Source organism: Rattus norvegicus, chromosome 16, assembly GCF_036323735.1.
Source record: "Rattus norvegicus strain BN/NHsdMcwi chromosome 16, GRCr8, whole genome shotgun sequence".
NCBI classification, from domain to species: domain Eukaryota; kingdom Metazoa; phylum Chordata; class Mammalia; order Rodentia; family Muridae; genus Rattus; species Rattus norvegicus.
Genome location: NC_086034.1, coordinates 74,009,096 through 74,028,432, shown reverse-complemented (window position 1 = coordinate 74,028,432; position 19,337 = coordinate 74,009,096). Strand labels below are relative to the sequence as shown.

The following is a 19,337-nucleotide window of genomic DNA, read 5'->3' as shown; positions in this document are numbered from 1 at the left end:
GGCAAGTAAAATGGGGCCATGGACAGGACAGGGGAGCAATGGAGAGGGGCATGGCAAGGTGCTAGTGACTAATAAGGAAAGGGAAAGGAGGTAAACATGGGAAGGAAGGAGGGAAGATAACCATACAGAAGTCTGCAGAATCCACAACTAATCATACTATCAACTATTTATCTAAAAAAAAACCATGTTTTAATAAACATAATTCTGTGTATAAATATACAAGTAGAGATTTAATGAACTTTGCTCATCTGGACTGACAGGCTGTCTCCAAAAACCAAAGACTACCTAACAAAAACTCCAACACCAGACAAGAGTTGTTGACCAGGACTGTCCAGGAGACTCTTGAAGCGTAAGACTTATTACTGTTGTTTTTGATCCCCTCCTGGAGGTAGAAGGTAAGCCCCTATTGCTCAAGACAATACCATGTACTTCAGAAACAGGGCCCAGAGACCCATGGGGTGACCTGAACACCTTTAATCCTAGTGCTGCAGCAGCAGAGGCAGGCAGATCTCTGTGGCTTTGAGGCCAGTCTAGTTGACATAGCTGAGTTCCAGGACAACCAGAGACATAGCAAGAACCTATCTCAAAAGAAAAAATAAATCTCTGGTTGTACTGAATCTCCAGGACTCTAACATGTTCTCCTAAAAACGTCAATTATGGGTAGCATTCAGTATCTGAAACGCTGATAGCTCAGAGGACTCCCTGACTCACTGGCTGCTCTTTTCCCCAACCAACCTCTGACCAAATCTAATATGTGTGTTTCTTCTAAGAAACAGAAAAAAAAATTGTCTTTCAAGAGTCAAGGACAAATTTTAAAAAGAAAGTATTCAAACAAAACTTCACCAGGTCTCATCACAAAAGATGGCTAATTGTCTTCAAAGTTAATAATCAAATATCTCCGTACCAACAAGCAGAGGGACAACTGAAACGGAACCTTTCCACAGAAGAAAAGGCAGGCATTCCATTCACCATTACCAAGACGTACTGTAAAGATATATCAATATGTCCTTACCAAGATATGTAGAAATAATCAATAGGGGGTCGACAGAATTGTGGCAAAGGTAATATTAAGTGGGCAGTGTTTAGGGTGCTATCTGAGACTCTGATAAAATGGAATAAGGAAGGAAGGAATCACTGGGGACCCATGTGTCAGCCATGTCATGTGTGCTAGTGGGGAGGAAGATGAACAATGAAGACTGTTAAGAATAACCAAATTTGTTGAAGCTAAGTTAACGTAAATGACGTTTCATGTGGGCACTCCAATTAGGAATGCCACTGGCATTCATGGCCTGGCTATTAACAGTAATGCAACTTAATCCGTGCTATCTTTTACCCTTAGTTTAACATTTTCAAACTCAAAAATACTCAGTTACTGTGTGCTACAAACCCTCACTATCCCTGTGTGTTATGAAACCTCTTTAATTTAAACTTAAAATACTTGTACATTTCTAAAAATCCTTGAAATAAAAACTATCAACCTCACTCAGAAGGTCAGTACAAACAACATTTTGTCATTGTTTTGAGACAGTCTTCCCAATTCTGAATTCTGAAATTCTCCATTCTCTTGCCTGGATGCTTAGATTTTTCAGGTAAATGCATTACTCTACCCAGCTGTCTTCCTTAGATGATACAACGGCCTGTCGTCTTTAAAAATAATGATGCTCCCCCCTTTCTATTTTATATAAATCTACAGGACCATAGGACTAAGTGAACACGGAACATGTGTTGGATAGCTGTGAAAGTTTCTGGCTAACCTCTGCTGGGCCACAGTCACACTGCTCTGGGGGCTCCAGGATGTAGTTACCACAAACTTTTGCAGCCTGGGGCAGGGCAACAACTTCTGTCTCCTGTGTCTTCAGAAGGCAATCTAGGTCAGGCTGTGAAGCCAGCTGCCTGAATTCATCCATGCTGCAACTGCTAAAAACCTTTATGCCTTCGGAATGTCTGAAAATAGATTAATGGTCTTCAGATAAATGAAATGCAACTGCCACCCAAAAACATTCTTTAGTAAAATGTATGAATCCTTGAATACTCACCTTAAAGAAGAGCCAAGAAAGGGGAGGGGGACTGCTAGGTTAACACAGGTCATAACTGAAGCATTAATTTCTATTGCTTTTTGTTAGGATCGATAAACAGAAAATAGAGGGTGTCGTGGAATGGGAGACACCCCAGCTTCAGGAGCATGAAGGCTGTGTGTTAGTTTCAGCATAATTATTACTATAAGAAGTTCCCATGACTAGTAAGACCGTGTATGGGGTAAAATGGGAGTGGCAAAGATGATTCTATCATTGGTGATGAAAGTCATACAGTATTTTCATGTTGAGGAAAGTAAACAGCCTTTGATCCCTTTTCTTTTTCTCTTATATATAGTCTGAAAATATAATTATTTAATAATTATAAATATTTTACAATATATATTTCTTTAAATTCCTGTCTTTCTTTAAGAGTGATCTCTGTGAACCAAGCTGATCTCCTAGCCCCAACTGACTCTCATGCCCCAGTCTGCAAAGTCTTCACGCTTCCAACCCCCATTACCAGTGTCTATACATGTAAGCCAGACCTCAGTGGGTTTGGTTTGAATTGTGTGACTACCTCAAAACTTTTCTCAGTGATGCAAATAATAATTTGAGAATCAATTATTTTTCCTGTTTGGAAATCATATTCCTGGGCTGTCAAGAATGCTCAGCAGTTAAGAGTGCCTGCCCTACCCGACATGATGTAGCTGGAGAGAAACGACTCCCAAAACCTATCCTCTGGCCTCTGCACATGCATGGGCTTATATAAGAATACAATTTTAAATCAAGAAAACAGTGAGAGGGTGGCACTTTGTCCTGACCTACTTTATCCTAGGTGTCCCACATGACCTTGGTGCAAGCTCACTATGAGTTTCTGGAAAGAACAAAGCATTGTCCTTTGATGGTCTTGGTTTTGTTAAGTTCCTGTGATCTTGGATGGCTTTGCAATTGTATTATAGGTGTTTTGTCCAATGCCCCTTTCTTTCCTCTGTGACACAAGAAATTGCGAGTAGGTCAATCGGTCGGGTGACATGAACACAGATGGGCTCTTCTGTTTATTTCACTGTGACCTAAATGTTTGTATATCAACTAGATGAATTCATTTGTGAATAAAGCCACACTGGCCAAGACATTCATTCAACTGGGCATACTCTCCTCCTTGGTTTATAAATGTTTATAGAGAAGCTTATTTTAATGTAAATATCCCATTTGGGGCTATAATTTTTAATTTTCATTGTATTCATTGACATGATAGCATTGACGTGAAATCACTATTTCTTTGGAGGCATGCGATCTGTTGCTAGCTATCATTGCTTCCATTGAGGGAAGGATTGTCAGAATTTCTCAGTATGCCATTGTGGCATTGCCCAGATTCAACAAGTGTGGCTCTCTGGTGAGTCCTGCCCAACACTTTCTGAGGATCACTTTTATTTTCTCACCTTTGGCCCTGAAATCAACCATTACTGTTTTTTGAAACAAAAACAAAAATCTTTATAGCTATAGCGGTGACTTGGGATCTTGCTGTTTGATTTCTTTAGAATACCCAGAGTCACAGGATTAGGTGAAGCCGCCATGTTTATAGCACCTTTGCCCACACCAGCCAGCTACCTCATCATCCCATGCACTGCCAACATTAGGGGAGATAGACCTGTGAGCAATGTGTATGTGTGCTGTACATTTGTGTACTGCTGTATGTGCCTGTGTGCACATGTGTGGAAGCCAGAGAAAGCTTTCCTGTCTTTTCCTCCAATGATTCCCACTTCTTTACTCATATAGAGTCAGTGAATTCAAAGTGCACCTTCCCAGTGTGGCTACCTAGCCAGTCAATTTTGGGGATCCGCTTGTCTCTGTCACCAAATTGGGGTTACAGACAGATGTGACTGTGCTCTACATTTTTACAGGGCTGCTAGGGATTTGAACTCAGGTCCTCATGCTGGCACAGCAAGCAGTTTTACCCACTGAATCATCTCCCAAGGCCTCTTACTAGCTTTTTAAGAGCCCGCAGTGTCCCTTCCCTTTTACCCCACGCAGTTGTTTGCTTTGTAAAATTGGGTTATAACTGAGTGGCCTTACACTGTTGGTGTATTTTAACTGGTACGTTCCACTTTGGGGGACTTGCAATACCTTCTTGGTATTTTTGAATTTTCCCCTGGAATTTTTCCTAGTGATTTTTGCCTCTCTAGAACATGGAAGACTTTGAGGAGACTGAAACCAACGTTTCTGGTTTGATGCTTTTGTGCACGTGGCTTTCATCCTCCCCTCCATTGCTCATGTGCACAGCCCCCCCTCCCTGGGCAAGATTGCCCACCCTTCTGCAATCCTTCCTCCCGGCTGACTGAACCCTCCACCTTAAGCTCCTCTTTTCACCTTGTGAGATCTCTCAAGGTTATCTGCACAGAATCTTAATTTTCCCATCAGCTGAAAGTTTGTACTTTCTAGAACACCTGACCTTGAGATCCGGCCTGTACAGTTTATAACTGTATGCTCAAAAAGCCTACCCAACCACTAATCATCAGCCGGAATGCAACACATAAAACTGCCCTGGGTATTTTGATATTTGGTAGTGAGTTGTGATGGCCAGGAGCATGTGAGTGATTCTGCAGCATCCTTACTTCCCAATGATAATAAACTTCTACGGGTTATTGTGGGAACGCCAGTCTCCCAAGAAGACTCAAGAGGCTGTGTTCCGGCTCCCTCGGATGCATATTACATCATTTCGCTGGCACACCTAACTTACCCATGCTGTACAGATTGACTGTGTGCTGTTGGGTTTATTGTAGCATTTCCCATTCTGCAAACACACAGTTTTTACCCCAACACGTCGGGTTCTCTCTTCCACCTTTACATAACTCGCCTCACACCTGCATCCCATCTCCTCTTTCCTTGGATATTACGCTCATTGTTGCACTGTACCTTGTTTCCCTGTGCCTACAGTATTTTCCTTATAGTCTTAGTATTTTCTGAGTATTTTTTTACGGCCCTTTATCTCCCTGCACCCCAATCTACACAGACAAACCTCCTTATTGACAGGGCTGTTGAGCCTCCAGGCTTCTGATATTTCGGCATCACTGCAGCCTTTCCTAGACGCTTGCCGACAGTGCTGACGAACGAACCCATCTCTGTCCACCTTCAGTCTGTGTACTAGTAGCATACTCACTGCTAACTGTTAAGAACTGTAAGAAAGGTTTTCTGGAATACTCTGCACCCATTCTCTTCCATGTGCTTTACATAACTGCATATGGGTTCACTCAAACTGTTCCTCGTCGAGTTATACCATAACAAAATGCACATCAAAATGTACTATGAATATTTCCAGGTGCCTGTAGAGATCGGATTTGGAAAAGACTTACATTGCTGAAGGATTCATTATGCATGTGCTTCCTCGACAGAAGCAATTGTAGATGTCATCGTATGTCAGCCCCAGGTTAATTCCCAGCAACTGTGACAGAACAATGGCAAAGCCCTCCACACCTAACGTCTTTGGGTGCTGAATAGACAAAAAGAGAACAGAGTTATTGTGTAAGTCCTCTTCCTCTTCTTCCTCCTTTTCCTCTTCTCCTTCCCCTCCTCCTCCTCCTTCTTCTCCCCCTCCTCCCCCTCCTCCTCCCTCTTTTCCTCCCTTCTCCTCTCTCCTCTTCCTCTTCCCTCTCCCTCTCTCCTCTTCCTCCTCCCCCTCCTCCCTCCTCTTCTCTCCTCCTCTTCCTCCTCCTCCCTCCTCTTCTTCCTCCTCTTTCTCCTCCTCTTCTTCCTCCCCCTTTTCCTCCCCCCTCTTCTTCCCCCTTTCCTCCTCTTCTTCCCCTTTCCCCTCCTCTTCTTCTTCCTCCCCTCCTCCTCTTTCTCCTCTTTCCTCCTCCCCTCTCTTCCTCCCCTTCTCCCCTTTTTCCTCCCCCTCCTTTTCTTCCTCCTTTTCATCTTTTTCTTTTGTCTGTTTGCTTCTGTCAGGCTTTGATTGACAATGGTACCTAAACTAGAATGCAAATTCAAGAAAATATAAGATCAAAACTATTTTAAGAATTTTTTTTAAAGAGCAAGTTTGATTTTTTTTCTTAAGCAATTAATTTTTTAGTCCAAATGGAATTAACATGTGGAAAGAATAGGAGCAGACAGTAGTGTTTTTGGTGAGACAAATGTTCACATAGTGACAAAGCCAACCACCTTCCAGCTGAGCCAGCCAAAGCCCATTACTAGTCAATCTGTCTACAAGAATTTGAAGGAAACAATTGCCAGGAAACCATGTGAAAACTATAAAGTCCTCCTGAAAAGGCAAAAATGTGGACAAACTGTCGTTATTTTGGAGTACAAATTCATTTTTATATCTTGTATAGTATTTACGGAACGAAAGCAAAAACAGAACTAACAATGTAAGTAATGCATGTTCAACATAAAGATATTTAATTTGGGCTGTTAGTAATATAATATGGGATATATATCTGTAAAGAGTAGGGTTTTGTTTGAAATTTTTGTTAAGAATTGTTACTTTTAGTAGACTTAAATTTTAATTTATAATAGAATTTAAAATAGAGGTTTACTTATACTTTATGATTGGCTTTAACTTAATATTTCATGCAAGTGAAATGGTAAAGAAATCTATGAAATGTATACATAATGAAGAGAATCAAAGGAGATTATCAAAAGTTAATAACATACACAAGGCAATGACTGGGTACAGGAAGAGGTAAAACTGTCTAGACTTTATACAGCACATACCTAAGGAAAACAGGGAAACAACCTATAGGACAGCAAAAATGGCAGCATGAGACGTTTCCCGGCTGCCAACTGTTTTGAATATAAATGAGTTAAAATGCCTAACCCACTGGCAGAGTGAATTAAAATCAGAACACGTCTGGAAAAAAAAAGCACTCCATGGGGGTCTTTTATACTTACTCCATCCAAAAATCTAGCGGGAAAACAAATAACAAGGCCTGAGCAAGCACTTCACAAATACCGAACAGAAGGTGACAGGACATGGACACCATCCTACCCTTGAAAGATGGGAGCACAGACAAAAACGGACAGAGAAGATTCCTCCATTGTCACAGATGTCCCCATTTCAATGTGGTGATAAAATCAGAGACATCGACACACACAGGGATAGGAAGAAGCATTTGCAGGCCACGTGTCTGACAAAGGATTATATCCATGACGCGGGGTGCCAACGACTCAACAGAAAAACAGTAAACCATTTAAAAATTAAGTAAGATACGTGACTAGCTCTTTCTCCTGCGACACACTCTGATGCCCACTGAGTATATGAACTAGCGTTGCATTCTTTGTGACCGTAGAAACATGATACTGACTACGCAGATAATTCACAGGTCGGTGGAAGGATTATAAACTGGCACAACCTCTATCAAAACCAATATTATAGCCCCACAAAGTATTAATAGCAAGACTGATATGTAAGTCAGCAGGCTGACTTCTGGTCGTACACCTAGACTAGCCAATATTAGGACCCTCAAAGACGTAGCTACACTGTGCTGTGCATTCCAGCACCGTACGTAACATCAAAGGCATGGAAGGAAATGGAAAGTCTGTGGATAGAATGAATACATTAAAAGGTGATATGTGCTCATAGTATCAGTCATTCAAAAGGAAATACTTTATGGCACAGATGAACCTCAAACGCACTGTACTTCCTGCAATAACTTAGTCATGGGTAGACATACATTGAGTCATCCCACTTACATGCAAACCCCAAAGTTCCTATAATGATAGGAACAGAACGCGGAATGAGCATGACCTGGGACAGGGGCGTGGCTGTGTTGTTGATCTGGACACTTGCTTTTAAAAGGTGGACATAGCTTGAGGTTTACCTCACAATCACGTGCATGTGGCTAACACCACAGAGCCGGTTAAGACTGTAAACACAAGGTGTTTTCCCCAACTTAACCAACTCTTAGTTTTCGAGACAGGGGCTCTCTGTGTAGCCTGGAACTCACTCTGTAGACCAGGCTGTCCTTGAACTCGGAGACCCACCTGCCTCTGCCTCCCAAGTGCAGGGACTGAAGGTGTGTGCCACCACCACCTGGCACAAAACGCTTTTTTTTTATAAGTTATAACAAATTAAAAACAGCTGCCGTAAAAATCCCAAGAGTGTACAGTGAATGCATTCTGCGTCTTTTTGTTATGGGGGGGGGGGTGATCTTGGACGTTATTGTTGAGGGGACAAGGATGACCGAAGGCATACCAGAGCGATTCCTGCTGTGAACTTTGGGTTGCAGGCCATCCCATGATATGTCGCTCCCACATAATCAGGATGGTCCTTATACCTAAATTAAAAGTTCGTGTCAGTGCACTTGTTTCAGAATGTTGCTGGGGAGGACATTGAGACAGTGGATGTCTGAAACTGCTCTATCCTTAAACACGAGAGTCATCATACAATATGCATTCTGCCACTCAGTAAGTCGGAAGAACACCAGCAGTATGCACTCCGTACTCCACAGGAGTTGAAGTTAAAATGGTATTTTAAGAGTCTATGATACACAATCCAAAACCTAGCAGAGCCTAGTATTTCCACCAACCGTCTGTCAGGATCCCCATCGCTGGGTGATTATTGATTGTAAAATCTAAAAGCCAAGCATCTATTGTCAAGTTTTCAAGTTCTGAACAAATCTTAAAGTGTTGGGCCAGAGGATAGGAAGAGGGGAAGAGAGGTGCACCAAGAGAAAAAGAGGCGGTGTGCAGACGTTAACCCACTATGTTGCCTTCAAATAACCAACCCTGGCCTTAGACCTAACAGGAGGCAACAGAAGACACGAGGTCCCATTTATACCTCTTAAGATCTTCGTGAGTGAGTTTCTCACATTTTCTTGTACAATGATTAATACTAAAATCTACATTAAAACTCTTGAAACATACAGACCTAGTAGCCAAAACCTACATCTTGGGTCTCTATAGAAGCACTGAAGAGTAGCCAAGAGTGGAGAGAAGTCGTTGGTCCATTTTAATTATTTATGTTTTAACCCCCAACATGGGCAATTATTGCATTCATGGCATTAACATCATGGTGTAAACGTTTCCCTGTGAGGTCTTTATAAACACAGAGCCCCATGTTCATCCTGCTGCTTTTCACACCCCCATCATGGTGCTGAAGTAGAACGGGGTGATAGGCCCCAGGGTGGGAGGCAGGCAGAGCGGGGAGGTGCATGGGACCAGAGATGGGGCGGCTGGGTTTGACTACCTGATCAGATCTTTGCATCTTGTCTGTGCTGGCACTCTAGTCATCTTAATCTTTCTCAGAGTAGTTATGATTACAAATCTATGACGTAGACGGTTGACATTAATAGTCACATAAATCACCATCAGTGTGAAAAGCACTCACAGGAGTAAGTAGGTTATTTCCTTGGTTGTTTGAGGCATTTCCTTGTGTGTCCACAGCAGAAACCTTTGCAGGACTTCATCAGCATCCCCATTTGTTTCTATCTTGTTTTCTTCTGACCAGATCTCCAGAGAGTTTAACATCACAGTCATCTTCAGCTGGGAAAACATCTGAGAAGAGGATTTGCTCAGTCTGGGTTGCCCGGCACCCTGTCATGCCCAGAAACGCTGGGAATATACATTCAACGTATCACTCTGAGGAGATAACCCGACCCACAGGGGAAAGTGCTGGAAGGAACAGGCAATTACGCCAAAAACACACAGCTGCACACACAAACCGTGGCAGTGAGGTAGCGAGAGTCTCTTATGTCAGTGGAAACGGAAGTACTTACAGTGTTAATGAGACCAAACATCTGAACAACTTTCTGAGTCGCGACTCCCACCTCAGAGCCCACGTGGTCAAACTGAAAGACAAATTCATTCCTCAATTACGAGTATAAACCATTAAACAACCAGCTTTTAAATAGTTTTAGGTGTAAATGTTAAAATAATGCAGTCCCCACACAATAATGCAGTACGCAACTGAAGAGGCAAAGTAAAAAATATGTTAAAATATTTCTCCGAGGCCTCCAACTTTTCCCAATTTCTGTCTTTACTGTGTTTTACACATAACCCTTGAGCCTTAACGAGAGTATTAAAAAGGATAGCTGTGATTAACTTCCTCTTTGCAGGCACAGAAATAAATATTCTCTGTGGTTGTATAAATCATAATTGTAAAGATTTATTTATGAGCATAAATTAATTCTATTTATGATTTACGTCATTATTTTAGTAGCAAGCAAATTAACAGCAAGACATGCATGGTTTGAAATACCAAAGCAAACAGATAGAATATGAATGCCTAGAAACTTAGAAGCAGTAATGCCAGATATATAAAGTGAGCAATTTTTAGCCATAGTTCTTTAAATATAAAATATAGCTTCTGTAAGACCACACTGTGTGGATACAGGGCTAAGACCACACCGTGTGGATACGGTGCTGAGACCACACCATGTAGATACAGGGCTAAAACCGCACAGTGTGGATATGGTGCTGAGACCGCACTGTGTGGATAAGGTGATAATCTGTTCCGAGATGGGAATGCTACTGTGCTGTTCGTAGTTTTGAAGGTAATCGATTCCTGTGATGTCTGCGATTAAAAACTCTCTTTCAAAATCAAATGGAGACAGCCTAGATGACGATACGATATGGCCGTGATGTGGGGAAGGGAGCAAGGCTACACTGTGACAACTTTCTGAAAGTTTGTTTAAAAAAAAAAACAACAACAAACTGCTTGTGAGTTGAAAATGCTCAAAAACTGAAAGACTAGGACAGTTTCGGATGTGTAAAAGCTGAGGACACTTCACAAGCTCCGGAAGAAAATTGAGCACCCGTTGCTGGTGCTTAATGGAGTGCTTTGAACGTGGTTGCTCCACAGGAAACGAAATACAGTCTGATCGCAGCGGGTGGGGAAAAGGTGGAAGCCCACAACTGGACAGCTTGCAGAGAGTGAGGAACCTGGGAACCTTGGATTCATAAATGTCTCCACCTGTTGGATGTCTCCCCATCCCCGGGCTCGCGGAACCCTGAGGAAGAAGGCGTAGGAAGAGCAGAAGAGCCAGGGGTGATGGAGGACACCAAGGGAACAAGGCCTTCTAGACGCAACAGGGCTGATGCGTGTATGAGTGCGGAGACTGTGGGAGCATGCGCAGGACCTGTGTGGGTCCGTGCCAGATGGGGTCCCAGTGCCGACAGGAGAGGTGGACACAAGCTCCTTCCCTAACCCAGAAGCTGTCTCTAACCACTTGCAAAGGAAAACATACTTTTCACCAATGGAATGTCACTGGGGCAAGAAACATTTAAGGACTGCTGACCTAGCAATAGGTGGCCAACAGAAAATCAACTGGATGCTATCTTTGGAGGTCCTTTACCTAATAAAAGTATCAGGATTCCTTTTTTCTTTTCATTACAAGTCTTTCACATATATTATGACTTCCGGTTTTGTCTTTTTATGAGAGACCTGTGTGTATGAACATGTGTGTTTTGGGGTCTGTCTGTGTTTCTTGTGGGGTTCTTCTGTTTGTTTTGTCCTATTCTCATTTTTTTTGGTTGTCTTTTCTTTTATAATTATTCTTAAGATGCCTGTTTTGTAAGGAGGGACAGAAAGGGTTAAGGGAAGTGGGGAGGCTCTTGGAGGAGTTAGGGGAGGAGAAACTGAAACCAGAACGTACTGTAAGAAAAAAACATTTTCAATAAAAGAAAAATAGAAGACACTGGAGATTTAATTAAGAATCGTTTGTCTAGTCCATGACAGCACGATCAAGGTGACTGTGGATAAGTGGGAATCTGAGGTAGGGCAAGAGGCAGCGGGGACTGTGGGTAAGTGGGAATCAATGGAGTGGGGCAGGAAGCAGCCCAATGAAGCCACACTGTGAAATTGATGTGACCCAATAAAGAAAGCTTTGGGCTAGACACTAAGAACCAGAGAATGGTGGGTTGAGAAACAAAGTCAATCCTGGAGACGAAATAAATGCTCAGGGTAATACACTGGCCCCGTAGAGGAGAAAGGCAGATGCAGATACTGTTTAGACAGGAAACGCAAGACCATTTCATATTCAAAACATGGACCTTCCACTCAAAAAGCCAAGCAATTGTGACACATAAAATAAGCTCAGGAGGTAAATATTTGAACGGGTTATCCAGTTTAGTATTTAATGAAATAACTCCCAGTGTAGTGGAAATGAGATCTAGGATCAATAAGAAACCTGCCAGTCTCTCTGATAAAATCAGGCAATTGTGCAGTAGAACCTTTACATACAAAGCCACATGCCATTGCCACAACCCTTAATGCCAGTATAAGGTCAATGGATGGTATGTCGCTATGCCCCGCAACACTTTGGCACCCTTTTAAGCAGAGAAAAAAAAATGTTATCTTCGGAAACAAAGTCTCCTTATGATAGCACCGACTGGTAGGAAGACAGTCTTTTCTGCCTCTCCCTCCTGAGATTACCGGAACAGGTCATCATGACTGATACTTGAACAGAGTAAAAACATTTATAGTAAACAGTGAAAAGTGGACAGGAGAGATGGCTCAGCAGTTAAGAGCACTTATTGCTCTTCTAGAGGACCTCAATTCAATCCCCAGAACCGCACAGGGCAGCATCGGTAACTATGGTTCCGGAGGATCCGACTCCCTCTTCTGGCCACTGAGAGTACTGCGCGCACAGACTTACAATGCAGGCAGGACACCCACACCCTTGGGGGGGACGCGGGATGCGGGGGTGGGGAGCAGTTAAAAGTTTCTTATTCACATTTCTCCCCAAGTTTCTCTACAACACAAAGATGGCGGGAAGGCAGGCCGCTCCTACCATGCCTTTATCCATGATGATCTTTACCGTCAGAATTCTCTTCCTTAGTTTCGAGTTTGAACTTTTCTGCGGGAACAGTAAAAACATCAGTGAGATAAAACCTTCAGTCAGGTACACATACGTCTGCTAGGGTACTGATGCCGGGCTGTTTACTTATTTTAGGAACGGGGACAATAGATACGATCTCTAGTCTCAGAATTTGCTTTAAAGTAAAATGCTCTAAAGACAGTAGGAGTGGGTACAAAGTGTTCAGTCTCATGCCAAGAAGGAAGAAAACCTCCGCTACTTTAAAGGTGCGTCATTTCCGACGAGCTTTTCTACCTTTGCCGAGTGCCTTTCATTGAGGATGTCTGTGGATTTATTCATCGTTTATTCATAAAATAAGATATATTAGCCACAATTTATCTTATTACTGATTTGACTTGTGGCTTCTTGAACATTATTATTTTTTGAAACATGGCTCATTTATTTCATCAAATATTTAATATTTAATAACAAAATATGCAAATATGTATATGTGTATAAGTATGTAAATATATGTATGGTATGTATGGTATGCATGCATGCATGCATGTATGTATGTATGTGTGTATGTATGTAGCTAGCTGTCTTCTGTGGCCATAGAGGTCAGTTAGCCCAATGTCTAGAGAGTAAGTCAGAAACCTGAAGCTGTTCCAGGTTCAAAGCTCTCATCTGGAGACCCATAAAGGCCCGTCACTGAGGTTCCAGTTGGAGCCGGACTACTAAAGAGTATGGGAAGGTAAATTTTATTCTTTTCAGCCTTCAGTGGATCTGGCAAGGTTTTCTGATGTGGTGGAGTCCAGCCCAGTTACTTCAAGGGAAGCAATGTGTTTGTTTCTGAGCAACGTGCAAAGACACCCGTTACAACGTTCCCCAGCTCTGGAGTCCTCGCAGCCCCCTGTCCTGCAGTGACGGGAACACTGAACCTCTGCGTGGGTGTGAAAGGAAGGATGGACATAGCCCAGGAACAAGCATGCAACCTCTGGAAAGCAGCTATCTCTGAGGTGAACGGGGGCAGCTAAATTCTAAAGCATCTAGTTTGCAACATTTCCTTTTCATCTTTCCTTCTACCTCTCCGTTCTTCCCACCTCCATTTGCAAATTTCCTCTCCGTCCCGCAACATCAGCTTCCTTTCTCTCATCATTCCTTCCTCCCCAATTTCTCCTCTACAGCTCCTCCCTGTTGGCACTGTTTTTTCTGTTTTGTTGTGGCTTGTTCTTTCACCTGTCTTCCTCCCATTGCTGCCTCCTCTTTAGTTTCCCCCCTGCGTTAGTCAGTCCCTGCGTTTCCCTTCCGTTGCCAGCGTTGCTAACAAATGTTTTCATGGTTCGTGGAGCGCTTTTGTTGCCTGGTTTCCTCTCGCGTCCCTGGGACTGACACTCGTCATTAGTCCATCAACACCCTCCTTGTAGGTTTGTGTACCCATTGTTCCTCCGCAATCACTTTCATTCTCTCTGACCTGTGCTGGAGACCTGCCCAGTGCTTTTAGCTACCTCTTCAGCCCAGTGCTGAGAAACGACACCACCTCACTCTTGCCATAGCCTAGCCCTGTGCGAACACTGGAAATACTAAAAAAGGATGGGAACTTAGTATCTCCAGCCTGTGAGTTGACTCCAGATGCACGAGTCACTGCGTGGAAACAAGAAATGTGAACAAGAAAACACGATGCCACCCCCAAGAGTTAACAGTTCCACATCGACAATTACTGATAGCAGAACTAATGAAATTCCAAAGATGGTTTCAAGAATGATACCTAAGATTTAAAAGAACATGCACGAGGGGTTGGGAATTTAGCTCAGAGGTAGAGCGCTTGCCTAGCAACCGCAAGGCCCTGGGTTCAGTCCCCAGCTCCGGAAAAGAAAAAAAAAAAAAAGAAGAAGAACATGCACGAATGCCCAAACACATATATAACACACCTAGCAGAAACGGGGGACAAAAAAGACAAAAGAAATTAACAAAGATGCAGATTTTCTTTAAAAAAAAAGACTTAAATTTGAAAATTTGGGTCCATTTCCAGAACAATGAAGACAAGGCGTTCTTAGGTTTGTGAACTTGTTCTTCGGGCTGTGACTGACTGTCAGTTTATCAGTATCTCAGTTTGTGACTGACTGTCAGCTTTATGAACTTCTTGGCTCAGGTCGTTAACCTCTACTCACACGCATATCTTTAACATATTAAGTAAAAATAAGGGAACTCTGACAGGAAGTCGAACATGAATTAAGACTCAAGCCTCACTCACCGTCATGTGCTGACTTCCATTTTATCTGAACTGTGAGGAAGTGTATCTAGAAATTAACTTATTTCGCCCCTAACACTCAAGTGTAAGGCTGAGGAAATGTTGTAAAGGCAGACATTTGGATAGACACCAAAGGCGTCTTGGGGAGCCAGCCTGCTATAGGCTGCAATTGATTATCAGAAAAGTCGATTCTTAGTTTTCTTCTATGCTCCCTAAATTAGTTTACCGATTAAAAGGAAAACTTAAATGTGAACACAGTTGCATAAAGTCTCTACTTCTGAACTTAAACCGATATTATTTATATATTTATGTCAGAGACAGAATGAAATCAAAAGGAGCAGGGCATCACAGCAGTTCCTAGCTGGAAAAAAATACTTTCTGCGTTCTTATTTTTATTTTTCCTTCTATACTCATTTATTTCATATTTTAATAGTTCTATTTGCCAGTATTATTTCATTTAGGAGGCAATAAGTATAAAATAAAAGAGAAAACATGCATTCATATGAATAGAAAAAAATTTGAAGCAATAGCCACGATTAAATTACTTGTATTTTTAAAATATCTGGATACGTTCAAGTGTCCAGTCATAGCCAGGCCCATGGAGCAGATGCAGCAGCGTCCTGGGCACCATCTCTATGATGGTGAGGTTTGAGACACTTTTTAGTTATGGTCAGGACTTGTTCTACTTTCAAAGTTTGGAGCAAAGTAATGTTTTTTGTTTTTTGTTTTTTGTTTTTTTTTAACAAAGCAAATGTATTGACAAAGAAAATAGGAAGTATCAGTAAGTAAATCCAGGACTGATTATGTTAATTATATGCAAATTTATGCAAATAGCCACAATGTGCATCTACATAGACTTGTCATATAACTATACAAACTGATGTAACAAGTTTTATCTTTTTAAAAAAAGTGTGTTTCCTTGTTATTTTTCTAAAGACTATCTGAGGAAACCAATGACATCTTAAAAAATAATTCCTATCCAAACAGTTTAGCACGGCTTCCCCAGTGTATCCAAATCTCAAAATTTGAATATAAGTAGTACAGGAGGAGGTCGGACTCACCAATGGTTTTACGAGAATTCGGTAGGACCCACTTTCATCCTGGGAATTCGTGTAGTTTTCTTTTAAGGGAGAATAATCAATTTTATGATTCTGTATTTCATAAAGTATGTGTTCGAGTGTAGTTGAAGACTCTAAGGGTTCAATTCCGTAAGTCACGTTCTCCAACTGCAGCAAGCCCCTAAGTATGGGGGTGGGGGGGAATGAAGAATGCAGTTACCACAGACTTCCCGCCAAGAACTTGGATTAAGTTTTAAACCCAATTTCATATCTATCTTCCCTCCATTGTGGCATATAAGAACAGTTGGGAGCGAATGTGGCTGGGAAATGCAGATTCTCTTTCTTCTAGCAGCAGGCATTTTCTGCTTGAGTTTTATGATGACACAATACCCAAATGAGTACATGAAAGGACAAGAGGAAGAGGCTGGAGTAAAGAAGCTGTGTGAACAGCTCCACCGCAGTCTACCGGGCTGGCTGGTGTGTTTGTCCGTGGGTGCCCATTCTAGTCTCACAGAAGACGGTGAGATGGTAGAAGCCGAGGGCTGGCATACAATCTCAGCGCACATTTCCCAAAGGGTACCTGAGACCTGAGCAAGTGCTGAGTGTCACGGTCGATGCTGGAATCTCGACAGCATGTCCTTGATAAAAGCAGTGACTCTAAGAAGAAGCAGAAGAAGTGTTAGAACTGGTTCCCACACGCAGCCCTCAGGGTCGTGCCCACTTCCTGACTACATAGCAGACATCCACACTTAGCCATTCCGTTACAAACCTGAGGGTCAACAGCCTTCCCGTCCTCCCAGACAAGCTTCCTGAGCACCTTTAAAGGATGTCACTCATCATTACTGTCACTGAATACCTACACAGCAAGAGTCGTTCAGACAGAAGTATGGCAGACAGCAAAGCATAAGGTTGGCAGTGAGTGAGAGGAAAGCCAGATGGAACTCTGCGGTCCCACAAGTCTCATGTAAGCCGTGGACTTACCAGACACGCCCACATTTGACCCAGTGGAGAGAGGCTGACCCACTTTCCAGAATACTACTTTCAGGGTAGCGGCAGCTGCGCTAAAACAAGGATGAACCTCCTAGAATCTGGTTTCAAGTAGGAAGACAAGGACTTAGTTTGTGGGTCCAGTGCCCCGACTTTCTAAGAGGACTTCCCAGAGCAGTATCTGTACCCATTCAAGGAGCTGTAAAGGGTATGGCACAGTACCCCACTCCCCACCACCCATGTCTATTACAGCACTATTTACCATAACCAAAATACAGAACCAGCCTACATGCTCACTAGTGGGTAAATGGATAGAAGAAGCCAGAGAACCTATGAAAGAGTCAATTAATTAGAAGAGGGACAGGACCATAGAGGAGAGAAGGGTAAGGTTTGTGTAGCCAGACACATACCCTTGTCTAAAATAACGTAATGAAATGCGCTTTGCACAATTAATAGGTTATTAATAAAAGAAAAAAAAACATTTCAAAATACAAGTGTGTAAGCAGCTCAACAGTAAGACGATAAAATACTAAAAACAAATTAATTTTATGAGTGTGACGTTACGTGTGCTAGCTAATGAATCTATTCTAGTCAAAGTGGTTGAAAAAGATAACTGAATCAAACCACCAGAGGGTACAGCCACCCCAAACGCACAAGCCTCAGAGAAATGTCCCAGCTTCAAGAAGCTTGCCACAAACATTGATAACAAGGAGGGACACAGACCCCAAACACTGTCTCAGTGATCTAGAGAGAGAAGGTGGAAACCTAGCATTGATTATATGAACCTCTGAATTGAAAGGACATGGATCACGATGCTGTGGGCACAGAAAAATTCAAGTGGAGAGGCACAAAGTGGGCACTGAGGCTTCTGACAGAAAAGAGGAAGCGGACAGAAAATAGAAAAATGGCAAGGAACTACTAGTCAGGTGTGAGGAAGGAAAGGAAATGCATGAATGAAAAGAAAGAAAATTGAAAGAGAACAAAGAAACTGGAGATCTGATTCTTTGATAAATCCAACAAATTAAAAAATAAACCTGTAGGTAAGAGGACAAACTTAAAATGAAAGAACACAGAAACCATTCTTGTGAGCTATTTAATACTCCTGCACTGCCTGCTGTCATGGGGGAATAATATGGAGACACCAACAAATCCACTTCGTGCACTAGCGCCTGAGACCACAAAAGGAACACAAATGAAACTCGGATCAGTGTGTCTGCAAACATTTAATAGTCTGAGCTGGCAGCTAGAAAGTTCCTGTGCTGTGCCACAGATGTCCACAGGTGCAGGCCCTGGAACACATCAGTGGTTAAAACGAATCTTACACATCACGGAGAAGAAGCAATTTTGTCACCGGCCTAGGCTCCTTCATGATACTTTGTCTGAAAAATTATCACCACACTTGGAGGAAGAGAACATGGGAGGTTGTGGGGGTTGGGGGGAGGGAGATAAGGGGTCAATTGGTATAACAATTTTTCAATTAAAAATAAATTTAAAAGACAAAAACCAGCTTCTAAAGGTAACATATTACACGAATCCATATTTATATAGGGTCATAGATAATCTATATATAAATGTATGCATAACCATTTCTAAATTAAAAACCATGGATACATAAGAAAGGAAAATACCATTATGCACATGTGCACGGGGGTGCACGTGCACACACATACACACACACACACAGAGTAGAAGCTTAAACTTACCTTTACTAAAGAAAAATATGGTTGCAATGTTCCCAACTTGTTATGCAAATTTGTCACAAAATGTGGATGTAAAAATGACCTATTTCAATTAAAACAGTGATATTTTATTGTAATATCATGAATAATATTATATAATTTAAGTTTATTAAAATCAAAACTTCCAAATTAATATCTGGAAATATCCCAAATATCTTAGAATTACACGGACTTGTCTGTTCAATATTAGATTGTGTTCTAATGGCATATTAGATACATAAAATCTTAAATACAATAATTACAACTAAAAACAAGGGAGCAGTATAGGGCATTGACAAATCATATGTGTGTGTGTGTGTGTGTGTGTGTGTGTGTGTGTGTGTGTCAAATTGGTGGTCACAACTACATTGTGTCACTTCAGTTTTATTTTATATTAACCACAAAGGACTCATGGCATGACAACATTAGTATTTGCTAGTGAATAGAATGGGTTCATTATTTATCAGCATTAAATGGTTCGTATAAAATTTTAAGCCACCTCAAAACTCTGAATACCCATTTCTATTTCATCTGCTTAGAACATTGCTTAGTTTCACCCCCTGTTCTTTCCTTGATGT

The 19,337-nt window shown here is 41.9% G+C and overlaps 1 protein-coding gene across 3 annotated transcripts in view; it reads right to left on the bottom strand.

Annotated features, from left to right (window-relative positions):
- The window catches only part of Adam3a (ADAM metallopeptidase domain 3A), a 50,014-nt gene that overhangs the window by 24,147 nt on the left and 6,530 nt on the right, over positions 1–19,337 (bottom strand). For 2 of the 3 annotated variants that reach the window (NM_020302.2, XM_039094792.2), the window contains 9 exon segments: positions 1,755–1,944; positions 5,366–5,502; positions 8,203–8,284; positions 9,337–9,503; positions 9,725–9,796; positions 12,740–12,805; positions 16,058–16,235; positions 16,635–16,711; positions 18,745–18,823. In NM_020302.2, the coding sequence (NP_064698.1) occupies positions 1,755–1,944; positions 5,366–5,502; positions 8,203–8,284; positions 9,337–9,503; positions 9,725–9,796; positions 12,740–12,805; positions 16,058–16,235; positions 16,635–16,711; positions 18,745–18,823 (1,048 nt within the window). 3 annotated transcript variants of the gene reach the window in all.